Source organism: Macaca mulatta, chromosome 18 (genome assembly GCF_049350105.2).
Source record: "Macaca mulatta isolate MMU2019108-1 chromosome 18, T2T-MMU8v2.0, whole genome shotgun sequence".
In the NCBI taxonomy this organism is placed as follows: Eukaryota; Metazoa; Chordata; class Mammalia; order Primates; family Cercopithecidae; genus Macaca; species Macaca mulatta.
Genome location: NC_133423.1, coordinates 42,517,803 through 42,530,337, shown reverse-complemented (window position 1 = coordinate 42,530,337; position 12,535 = coordinate 42,517,803). Strand labels below are relative to the sequence as shown.

General features: G+C 44.5%; 1 protein-coding gene and 2 non-coding genes across 3 annotated transcripts in view; 2 read left to right on the top strand and 1 right to left on the bottom strand.

The window, feature by feature from the left end:
• Positions 1–5,673, bottom strand: part of ACAA2 (acetyl-CoA acyltransferase 2) — a 28,898-nt gene extending 23,225 nt beyond the window's left edge. Inside the window, 1 exon segment of the mRNA NM_001266733.1 lies at positions 5,285–5,673. Within this exon segment, the coding sequence (NP_001253662.1) occupies positions 5,285–5,300 (16 nt within the window). The 5' untranslated portion in view covers positions 5,301–5,673.
• Positions 5,674–5,921: 248 nt separating this feature from the next.
• On the top strand, positions 5,922–6,065 carry LOC114673894 (small Cajal body-specific RNA 17). Its single transcript, XR_003724745.1, has one exon.
• Positions 6,066–6,149: 84 nt separating this feature from the next.
• LOC114673890 (small Cajal body-specific RNA 18) lies at positions 6,150–6,232 on the top strand. The gene has a single exon (XR_003724742.1).
• The last annotated feature ends 6,303 nt before the right edge of the window (positions 6,233–12,535 follow it).

The following is a 12,535-nucleotide window of genomic DNA, read 5'->3' as shown; positions in this document are numbered from 1 at the left end:
CACCCCCAATATTTCAATGTAGCTTCTTTCTGTTTTCCCTAAGTGTCAGCCGGTCTGAGAAATAAAGAGAAAGAGTACAAAGAGACAAAGAGAGGAATTTCACAGCTGGGCCGCTGGGCCTAACACCACATATTGGTAGGTCCATGATGTCCACCTGAGCCGCAAAACCAGCAGGTTTTTATTAAGGACTTCAAAAGGGGAGGGGGTATATGAACAGGGAGTAGGTCACAAAGATCACATGCTTCAAAGGGCAAAAAGGAGAACAAAGATCACATGCTTCTGAGGCCAATAAAGATCACAAGGCAAAGGGCAAAGCAAAGATCACAAGGCAAAGGGCAAAATCAAAAACTCCTGATAAGGATCTATGTTCAACTGTGCACATATGGTCTTGATAAACAACTTAACAGAAAACAGGCATAAAGAGCAGAGAACCAGTCTACCTCAAATTTACCAGGGAGTGTTTTTTTCCCCATCCTAATAAGCCTGAGGGTACTGCAGGAGACCAGGGCGTATTTCAGTCCTTATCTCAACCCCATAAGACAGACACTCCTAGAGCGGCCGTTTATAGACCTCCCACCAGGCATGTAATTCTTTTCCTAGGGTCTTAATATTCCTTGCTAGGGAAAAGAATTTAGCCATATCTCTCCTACTTGCACGTCTGTTTACAGGCTCTCTGCAAGAAGAAAAACATGGCTCTTTTTGCCCAACCCCACAGGCAGTCAGACCTTATGCTTGTCTTCCCTTGTCCCTAAAAATCGCTGTTATTCTGTTTTTTTCAAGGTGCACTGATTTCATATGTTCAAACACACGTTTTACAATGAATTTGTGTAGTTAACACAATCATCACAGTGGACCTGAGATGATGTACATCCTCAGCTTACGAAGATAACAGAATTAAGAGATTAAAGTAAGACAGGCATAAGAAATTATAAAAATATTAGTAGGGACGTGATAAATGTCCATGAAATCTTCACAATTTATGTTCCTCTGCCACAGCTCCAGCCAGTCCCTCCGCTCAGGGTCCCTGACTTCCCGCAACAATGTCCTTCAGCAGGTGAATGGATAAACAAACTGTGGTGCAGCCATACAATGAAATATTATTCAGCAATAAGAAGAAGTGAGCTATCAAACCATAAAAAGAAGGAATCTTAAATGCATGTTACTAAGTGAAAGAAGAAAGTCTGGAAGGGCCATATACTATATGATTCCAACTATATGATATCTGGAAAAGGCAAAGCTATGGAGACAGTAAAAAGATCAGGGCTTGCCAGGGGTTCAGAGACAGGGATGAATAAGTGAATCACAGATTATGTTTAGGGTGGTGAAATTAATCTGTATGACACTATAATACTGACATCAGTCATCTGCACATTTGTCAAAACCCACAGAACTATATAATACAATGAATGAACTTGAATGCAAAACATGAACTTCAGTGAATAATAATGTATCAATATTAGCTCATCGATTGTAACAAATGTACCACACTAATGCAAGATGTTAATAATAGGGGAAATGGACAGGACGAGGGAGCATAGGGTATACTCCATACTTTCTGCTCAATTTTTCTGTAAAACCTAAATCTGCTCAAAAACAAAGTTTGTTAATTTTTTCTTTAAAGTCAGAAAGTAAAAAGACATGGGCAGAACCTCAAGGACTAACAAGTTACAGTCACAGGAGAGGACAGAGAATGGGTTTTAAAAAACATTTGCAGAAATAATAAAGAAGAAATGTCCAAATTTGATAAAAAACATAAATTTATAGATTAAAGCTTAGTAAACCTCAACTCTAATAAACACCAAACATAGCACTCTACACCCCCTTCCCCTGCAGCTTGGCACATCATTGTCAAACTTTTGAAATCCAAAGATAACAAAAATACATAAAACATCCAGAAATAAAAATGACATATTGCACACATGGAAATGACCCCAACTTCTCCTCAGAAACAATAGAGTCTAATTTCATTTGTCTCTCTACAAAGTTCCTTTTATGAGTTTCTCCCCTATGTCTCATATTCTAAGAAAGCGTTTGTGAGACGGCAGTGCTAGTAGTGAAATATGCAATATCTACAAAGGAAAGGGTGTGCGTGGGAAAATAAAAACAAAAAAAGAACCTCCCCTTTATCTATATTACTTCTTATTTGATGCTCCCAGACTGTAAAGTTTAGCTCAAGTAAGGCCTTAACTGAACTAATACAATTATTTTGAACAGAGAAAATGTTCTCAATCATATATTTTTGGTTTGGGTTTTTTTTTGTTTGTTTGGAGGCAGGGTTTCACTCTGTCACCCAGGCTGGAGTGCGGTAGTGTGATCTCGGCTCACTGCAGCCTCAACCTCCTGGGCTCAAGCAATCCTTCACCACAGCCTCCCCAGTAGCTGGGACTACAGGTGAGTGCCACCATGCCTGGCTAATTTTTGTATTTTTTGTAGAGACTGGGTTTCTCTATTTTAAAAAATAATTTTTTACTATTATTATTTTAAATATTTTAACAAAAAATCTGGGATGCGCAGATACAAAGACTATAAAGGTTTAAAGGTTTTTTCTTTTAATTTCATAAATTGTATGCCATGTCAATTTTCATTTGATGTCAATTTTACGTGGATACTAAAAGGTCTAAAACTTAACAATCTTTAACACCAAACTGAAATCTCATTTATTGTAAAACACCCTGAAAATTCAGAGGCTAAAAATTTCCCAAGACCGAAAGACAGTGAAGAGACATATTAACCCAGAGTGTAGTGAGTCCAAGTAGCTCCAAGAAAGGGCCTGGGAAGATGTGCTGAGTTGACAGTACAGGAAAAGCACCACTAGGAAAGAAACAGCTCTACCTTTCTATCACATTGTTAGGTAAATATTCACTTAGTACCAGCGACTTCAGGCAGCAAGTAGGGCAAATTATCCCGGTGTTTCAGGATTAAGGTAATTTAGCAGCCCTGCCCACTCGCCTTGAAAAAATACACAAACATTCCCAACAAAGTCAGGAGCAGTAGGAGAGCTAAGATCTAAGTGAAAACCTCCTGCCAAGTACTAGGATGGGAGCTAATAAAAACCTAGAACTGTTCTTCTTGTTGAGTGAAATCTGACAAACTAATGATAATCCTTAACAAATTTTAACTCAAATGTGTCCTTTTCCCTATAATCAGTCACATGCTCTTCTTTCTTCCCACCCACCCTGCAAACACTTTGTATGCTGCTTGAGAGAAGCGTATCTTTAATGATTCTAGCCGGCCTGTAACATCACTATTTCAAGCTCAAGGCTTGGGTTCTAGTCACAGCCACTAACTACCTGTGTTATTATACACAACCACTTTACCTCTCTCCACATGAGCGTCCTAATTGCTATGATAAGGAAATGGAAAAAAATACGATCACTAGCTCTAACACTACAGTAAACTGTACCAGAAATTTATAAACTTTCTACTTCCTTAATACAGATGTCAATGTGCATTTTTTTCCTTTCTGAGTTCATAGTATTTGTGAAATTTTCAAATGGGTCTGTATTACAAGAAAGGGTAAGAACCACTGATAAAATATTAAAATGACATCAGTAAAACTATTATTTCCTTTTTAAGAAGATAGCTCATGACAATGCACCTTTTAAATGAAGTGGAAATGCCTCGTCTAAAAAAAATTCACCATGCTGCTTTATGAAGTAAACGTAGTAAATTCAGTCAGGAAGGGCACTGGCAAATGAAATCCACGTTGCAGGAAACTGTAAACACTGCATTTGGTTCCAGAATACCGATTTTTCCCTTCATTTGTTCCCATGCCACTTTGGTTCTTCTGACTTTCAGATCCCCCTAACCAATTCTTAGCTGGCATCTCCACCTGGCTGCTTCACAGGCACCAAAAAGTTTTCTGCCTAAAACTGAATGCTCAATCCTTCTTTCCACATCTATTCCTTTCCCAATTTTCCTCACTCTGTAAGTGGCATCATCATGAACACTGTTCATCAAACCAGGCACTTTTCATCATTCTTGACATTTCCTGCTTATATTTACTCCACCACACCCAATCTACTTTCTAACAAAACCACCCCAAATCTATCTCAACTCAGCCCTCCCCTTTTCTCCCCAATTACACTGCCCCACACGAGTCAAAGCCATCATTTGCTGCTCCCTGGACCTCTGCAATAGATCCTTAAATGGTCTCTTCGCCATTACACAGACCGCCCCAAATCCGGACAGAGTGGAAATCAGATCCTGTCATTACCCCGCTTTAAATCTCTCTATTGCCTTCCACTGAATTTGAACCAAAATCCCACCTTCTTACAGAGTTCACAGGGCCCTGGAGCACCAAAATGCTTGGTTCTTAGATCCTGCCAAGCTTTTTCCTGTCTCAGGGCCTCGATACGTGTTCCACCTGAATGCTCTTCGACACGTATATCCTTTTTTTTTTTTTTTTTTTTTTTTTTTGAGACGGAGTCTCGCTCTGTCGCCCGGGCTGGAGTGCAGTGGCCGGATCTCAGCTCACTGCAAGCTCCGCCTCCCGGGTTCACGCCATTCTCCAGCCTCAGCCTCCCGAGTAGCTGGGACTACAGGCGCCCACCACCTCGCCCGGCTAATTTTTTGTAGTTTTTAGTAGAGACGGGGTTTCACCGTGTTAGCCAGGATGGTCTCGATCTCCTGACCTCGTGATCCGCCCGTCTCGGTATATCCTTAAAGTAAGATTCCATTGATTGTGCCCATTTGTTTTGAAAAGGGAGTTTATTACACAGTTGTTTTAAACAAGTTCATAACCCTAGAGCTTAGGTATAGAGTGACTGCTCTAAACTAAAGCAACAGAAGGGAAAAGGGAGCAGGGCAGGTCTTCCAGCAGAACACCAGCTACCATTTCTGTGGCCAGGCCACGCCATCGATTCAGTCGGGGAGCCCTGCCCACCGAGGCCCAGCAGCAGGCTCCTGTGTGCAGCTGCCCCGCAGCAAGCGCCAGCGGCCTATGGCGCCGCCCCATTTTTCCTAATACTTGGACTCGAACTAATGGAGTCACTGTTAGGCGAAGAAAGGAATGACCTCCAAGGTCACATGCAAGCAAACTTTGGTCTCAAGTCAACAGGAAATTGCATCGAAATCGCTGTCGCTAGCGTCTTACAAGTAAGGGTTTTCTCCTTAACCCAAACAAGCCTTTCGGGCTGGGTTTTTATCACTTCCGCTCCAAAACCGAGGAGGTTGAGTGAACTTCACCCCACGACCCCCGACTCTCCGCGGCGGCCGGAAGCGGAGGCCTGGCCGGGGGAGGGCAGGACCCCGAGGGGCTAGGAGAGGAGGGGGCTGCGCTCACCTCGGAGCAGAGCCATGGCTGCGGCTGGGTCGGCGGCGGCGCGGGTCTCTGGTCTGGGGGACGCAGAGCGGCCACTTGCAGTCACCCAGATTTCAAGAGCGTGGGTGGCGCCCCGGGAGCCACGCCCCTGCCCTTTCACCTACTTCCCGCGTAAGATGATCCTACTCCACGCGTGGCTGCCCGCCTCACCCTAGCCCGAGGGAGCCCGGGGGTCGGGGCTCGGGTAGACGACTACGCGTCTTGAGGGCTGACTCTTTCCTCACGTCCTCGTTTTTAGATTTTCTCCGTTTCCAAACCGAGAGAATTTGGTTTGACACCTCTCCCCCATCATATCCCAGCCCCGAGAGGGAATGACTGTTCCCTTTGGTCTCCGCCAGAACCCTAAACACCTGGCAGGAGCCCAGGCCTGAGGAACTTGGCGCGCTGGCGGCCGCCAGCTGGGGGCGGAACCGAACGTCCTGGGGGCGGGGCGCGGCGGAGGCGCGACGGGATTGGCTGGAGCGGGCGGCTGCGCAGTCCGCTGGGCAGAGGCTCTGGTCGCCGATCTGGTCGCGCGACTGCGCTTGGGTGCTGTACTTAGGGCTGGGCGGAGAGGTGGGCGGCAGTTGGGGTGCGGTGAGTGTAGTAGGCTAGGGCGCTTTCGGGTCCCTATTGCAGCCCCCAGATGAGCCCGTAGTATTTTCCTTATATGATCAGGTCCCACTGCGGGCGGCGCAGCTTGCCCGGAGCCTGAGAGGATTATGAAAACGTGGCGAGCGAAGTGGGGCCAGGGGACCTGGAGCGGGGGCGTGAGGAGAGGGGGCAGCAGGTGAGGCTGGACGGGAGGGAGGTCTAGGGAGGCCTCTGCCGCGGTCACTGTGAGCCCTGGCCGATGATGACGAGACCACTGCGCAATCTGAGTTATGGGAACCACGTGATGGAGTGTGTTCTGAGAACAGACTGAGGCCGGGCGAGCAGGAGGCGGCCGGGGCAAGGGAGAAGCGGAGAGCCCCTCGGTACCAGGGCTCGGAGGGCCGGGTTGCCTAGCGAGGGCTTCTTTGAGTGCGTGGGGGTGGTGGGTGGCATGGACGGTTTTTCTGAGTCGTCAGCGAATGCCCCCTCTAGAATCCTGCTTTTCAAACGCTTTGGTGACACTCTTGCAGTGTGGGGTTTTTTTAAAATCCAAATTTGTATTATGAAAACTTTCAAACTTACAGAAAAGTGGGAAGACTTGTACAGTGGACGCATATCGACCCAATTGTTAACATTTTGCTATATTGCTGACCACCTGTTCTTCCATCAAACCATCTTATCTTTTTAACGCAGACCTTAGTACTCTACACCCATGAACACATCAGCACACATTATTCATTTACAGTTCTTTTTAAGGCAAAATACCCACGCAATCAAATGTACAAATCTTAGACAAGCTTCACAAATGCTTATGTATAGGCCGGGCGCCGTGACTCACGCCTGTAATCCTAGCACTTTGGGAGGCTGAGGTGGGGGGATCACGAGGTCAGGAGATCGAGACCATCCTGGCTAACACGGTGAAGCCCCGTATCTACTAAAAATACAAAAAAATTAGCCGGGCGTGGTGGCGGGCGCCTGTAGTCCCAGCTGCTGGGGAGGCTGAGGCAGGAGAATGGCGTGAACCTGGGAGGCGGAGCTTGCAGTGAGCCGAGATAGTGCCACTGCACTCCATTCTGGGTGACAGAGCAAGACTCTGTCTCAAAAAAAAAAAAAAAAAAAAAAAATGCTGCTCATGTATAGAGTGTTCATTTTCATACACACTTTTCAATTTGCCCTCTACATATTTAAGAAAGGTTAAGTATCACAATTTCCCACTGCAGATCACCATCAGTAGGTCTTTACAAATGTACTGTGTTTTCTCTAATTGGAAATGTCACTAGTGAGTGGATTCTAAAACCATTCAGTGAAAGGTTTACATATGTTAAAACATGTAAATATATGAGAGAATATTGACATAGTCTGCAAGTCTTATGAAGAGGAAAGGGTACCTTTACAATGGAGAAATCTTGCGGGTATTACTTCACCGAATTATGAACTAATGGTGTCCCATCACCAATAAAGAGACAAACTGATGTCATGCGCTCCCCTTGCTACAGCGACAACACAATCTCACTTGCGTAGAATTTCTCCTGAAAACATCTGGCCTGAATCTAATTATAAGGAAACAATGAGACAAATCCACATGGAGGTACATTCTGCAAAACAACTGAACTCTTTAAAAACATCAGTGTGGTGAAAAACAAAAAATGGCTAAAATAGGAATAGTATCACATTAAAGGAGACTAGAGATGTGACACATATTGTATGGGATCCTTAATTAAAACGTGGGTTAAAAAAAAACTCTAAAAGACAGTATTGGGACAATTGGAGAAACATATAAATTATAGATGACATGGTAATATTGACATTAAGTTTCCTGATCGTGATAATTATATTGTAGTTATGTAGGAGATTGTCCTTTGTTCTTAGGAAATACATACTGAAATATATACAGGTGAAGAATCATGAGGCCTGTAACTAACTCTCAAATGACTGGAAAAAATGCATATGTGTATATACAGTTATGTGTTGCTTAACCACGAGAATACATCCTGAACGATGTGCTATTAGGCGATTTCGTCATTGTGTGAACATCATGGATTTCACTTACACAAACCTTGATGGTAGAGCCTACTACACACCTAGGCTATATGGTACAGCCTATTGCTCCCAGGCTACAAACTTGTATGCATGTTACTGTACTGAACACTGTAGGCAGTAGGCAGTTGTAACACAATAGTATTTGTGCATCTAAACATAGGAAAGATAGTGCATGACTATGCACTGGCAGAGAAAGATAAAGCAAATATGGCCAAATATTATGAACTGGGGAATCCAAATGAAGAATATACAGTTGTTTATTATTCTTTTTTTTTTTTTTTTTTTTGAGACAAGAGTCTTGCTCTGTTACCCAAGCTGGAGTGCAGTGGCATGATCTCCACTCACTGCAACCTCCGCCTCCCAGGTTCCAGTGATTTTCCTGCCTCAGCCTCCTGATTATCTGGGATTACAGGCATGTGCCACCCCACCTGGCTAATTTTTGTATTTTTAGTAGAGACAGGGTTTCGCCATGTTGGCCAGGCTGGTCTCAAACTCGTGACCTCAGGTGATCCGCCCACCTCGGCCTCCCAAAGTGCTGGCATTAGAGGTGTGAGCCACTGCGCCTGGCCCATTATTCTTTTTCTAAGAGGGGGTCTTGCTTGCTATGTTGCCGGGGCTGGCCTCAAACTCCTAGGCTTAAGGGATCCTCCTGCCCCAGCCTCCTGAGTAGCTTGGGACTACAGGCATGTACCACATTCTTCTATTTTTGCAACTTTTCTGTAGGTTTTAACTCTTTCAAAATACAAATTGGGAGAAAAAAATGTCCTTCAATTAAGCTACAAAATTGCTTGAAACAAGTTATTTTTGAAAATATTTAGTCCTTTTCAGGTTTACATCATATTTAAGCAGGTATGTATTCTTGTAATTTTAATATGTATATTAAAATTGTTATAATTTTTGTCCAGATGTGGAGGGTTTCATGAGATGTAAAGTTAATGTTCTACTTTTAGATATTTAATGCTCAGTATTTTTAGAAACGCAATGTTATCATTTCTATACTTATTTTCCTATGCTTAAACACAGTTTCTCCTGCTTTCCTATAACACTAAAAATTGACAGTGGCTTAAGCAGCAGTGGCTTTAGAAGTTTCAGTAATGGAAACTGGGGAAAGCTGACCAAGTCAGTAGGGCCTAAGACAACTTTTAAAAATGAGTATATGAATCTGAATGAGTGAGACAAGTGAATTTGCTGATCTTGAGTAGTTTGGAACGTTATGTGTGTGCTCACTGTTAATCTAATTGCTGTGGAAATAACTTCAATTTTTGTTAATTAGAAGGCAAATGTTGAATGTGGTTTTATTCTTACAACGAATACTAACTCTTCAGAAAGTTTGAGTTGCCAAGCAAGAACATCAGATGAATGAAATTGTTTGCAGTGGCAAATCCGTACCGGCCTGCAGCAACTCACTTCTTGCCTCCTCAAAGGAAAGAAGCATAAGGCAGAGTGAGAGACCAAGGCAAGTTTTTGAGCAGGAGTGAGAGTTTATTAAGAAGTATTAGAGCAGGAATAAAAGTAAGTAAAGTACTCTTGGAAGAGGGCTCAGTGGGCAACTTGAGAGATTCAGCTGTGCCAACTGACCCTTGATTTGGAGACTGATACATTGGTACGGTTCTAGGCCTTGCATTACTTCTTCCGACTCTTCCCTTGGGGTGGGCTGTCCGCATGCTCAGTGGTCTGCCAGCACTTGGGAGGGGCGGCATGTGCGGTGTGTTTACTGAAGTTGTGCACATACTCACTGGAGACATTCTTCCCTTACCAGTCTTTTTCCTAGAGGAAGCTCATATGCCAGTTAAACTCCATCATTTTGCCTCTTAGTGAGCATGTTTGAGCCCACTCTCCCAAAATCTTATCCAGCAGCTGCTTATCACCAGATTCTAGTATTTTCCATCTACTGGGAGAATGTCTTTCCCTGACACCAGTTGAGACCAATGATTATTTTAGATAGTTTAACAACTTGCCTTACCATCACCTGATAGTCGCTTGACATTCCTGGGTGGGGTGGGGGAGATTTTCTCCTGCCGTGTTCAAGTCTGCCCAGCTACCTATTCTAAGGGAATGTAGACAGGAAGTAATACAGACACCAATTTGCCAAACTCCCTCATGTTGTTTACCCTAAGTCTTTATGTGTTCCCAGTACCTCTAAGGCACTGTCTCAAACTTCAGACATTTGTTTTTCTTTCTCTGCTTGTCTGAAGGTTATTTGCAGTGTCTATATCTTTGGCTTGACTTTCATGTGTAACATAACCTTAGGCAAATCTTCCTTGGATCTAAGTTTACTCTGTAAATACTAATGTTGGTAGAAGGAGACAATGCCATTGTTGCCTTTCAGCCAGAAACCTCCAGAAACACACCTATAGTTGAACAAGTTGGGTTTAATGTTCTTTGGAAGAAGGGAGATTGCACATCATGGGTGTGCCTTTGGGAACTGCAGCACATCTCAGTAAAAGGGTGGTAGGATTTGGGGTTTGGTTAGGTGATTTGGGGAGGATCCAGGGAAGTACAGGTTCACTCTGTATTGGGTACTGTCAGGAAGTAGGGACAAGTCTTTGGGTATCAGTACTATTCAGGGTTCTCCAGAGGGACAGAACTAATAGGATATATATATATATAGGAGTTTAAGGCCAGGCGCGGTGGCTCACACCTGTAATCCCAGCACTTTGTGAGGCTGAGGCGGGCGGATCACGAGGTCAAGAGATTGAGACCAGCCTGGCCAACATGGTGAAAACGCGTCTCTACTAAAAATACAAAAATTAGCTGGGCATAGTGGCGCACATCTGTAGTCCCAGCTACTTGGGAGGCTGAGGCAGGAGAATCACTTGAACCCAGGAGGTGGAGGTTGCAGTGAGCCAAGATCGTGCCACTGCACTCCAGCCTAGTGACAGAGCGAGACTCCGTGACCCCATCTCAAAAAAAAAAAAAAAAAAAGACAGGCAGAAGGAAGGAAGGAAGAGAGGAAGGGAAGGAGGGAGGGAAGGAAGGAGGGAGTTAGTTTATTAAGGAGAATTGACTCACAGGATCACAAGGTGAAGTCCCACAATAGGCCGTCTGCAGGCTTACCCGGAGTGGCTCAGTCTGGGTCCAAAAACCTCAAAAGTAGGGAAGCCAACAGTGCAGTCTTCGGTCTGTGGCCAAAGGGCACCTGAGAGCACTTGGCAAGCCATTGGTGTAAGTCCAAGGGTCCAAAGGCTGAAGAACCTGGAGTCTGATGTCCAAGGGCAGGAGGAATGGAAGGAGGCATCCAGCACAGGAGAAAGATGAAAGCTGGAAGGCTCAGCAAGCCAGCTTATCCCATCTTCTTCCGCCTACTTTGTTCTAGCTGCACTGGCAGCCAATTGCATGGTGCCCACCCACACTGAGGGTGGGTCTTCCTCTCCCAGACCACCGACTCAAATGTTAATTTCCTCTGGCAACAACTCACAGACCTACTCAGGAACAATACTTTACCAGCTATCTAGGCATCCTTCAATCAAGTTGACACCTTATATTGACTGTCACAGTATCATCTTATCCTGAAGGAGGGCCGATTAGAGCCAGGCTCAAGCTGCACCTGGGAAAGTGGCTACATTCCCTCATATTACCTGGGACAGGGCATATTTGGTGTTATATGGTTTACACAGTGATCTTGTTTTTGTGCCTGGGCAAAATTACAGTCTTGTTTCATATCACTTTAGTGTAGTCACAGAGGGACTCCGTCTGATATTGGTGTTTTGTAAGGTTGTTCATAGCAAAACAACAACACGGCCCAGCAGAGAGGACCAGGCCAGCTTCCAGCATGACCCAGGCCTAGCTCTAAATTTCAGATCAGTTCCTGGAAGTCAGGCTGCTTTTCTCTTTCTGAACTAAGTGTGTCTTTTATGAAATTTGCTTCTTTTCCAATGTGGTTTTCCTGTTGAGGCTTTGAAGCTAGGCCTAAACCTCTTTGAGTATGAGCTGAAGGCTTTCCTCACGTAAGGGTATTCTTTGGTCAGCCACTCAAAAAAGTGAATCCATCTTTAGGTTGGAAGGTGGATTCAAAGGTCAACTTTTCACTGCATAGTATACAGCAGGTCCCTACATAACATTGTTTCATTCATTGTCATTTTGACATAATGTCGGTGAGAAAAAAAGAATTGCTTCCTGGCCAGGGCCACTGGGTGTGGGAAGTCTGCAGGTTCTCCCTGTTACAGTGGGTAGCTAGTCAGGCATGAGCAGGGCAGGAGAGAGCTCCCCATTCCACACACACACCCAGAGCACCGGGTGACCATCCAGTGATGGTCAAGGCAGTTGTTAACTATCTTTCTAAAGTAGTCATTGGTCACAGCCAGCATCAGAGAAAGGCAGTCTCCCGATAGAAAACATGTGAAACTGGTGATCAGCCACTTCCTGACAAGATCCCAGGAGTTGAGAGAAGTAACACAAGACCACAGAAGCAGGCCAACATGTAAAACCCCAAGTCAAGAGGTTAAGCTGCGCTCTTGACTCTTTCAAGTCACCCACTTGGCCCTCTTCCAAGTGTACTTTCCTGCCTTTCCACTCCTGTCCTAAAACTTGCCTTGGTCTCTCCTTCTGCTCTACGCCCCTCAAATTCTTTCTTTTGAAGTGGCAAGAATTGAGACTGCT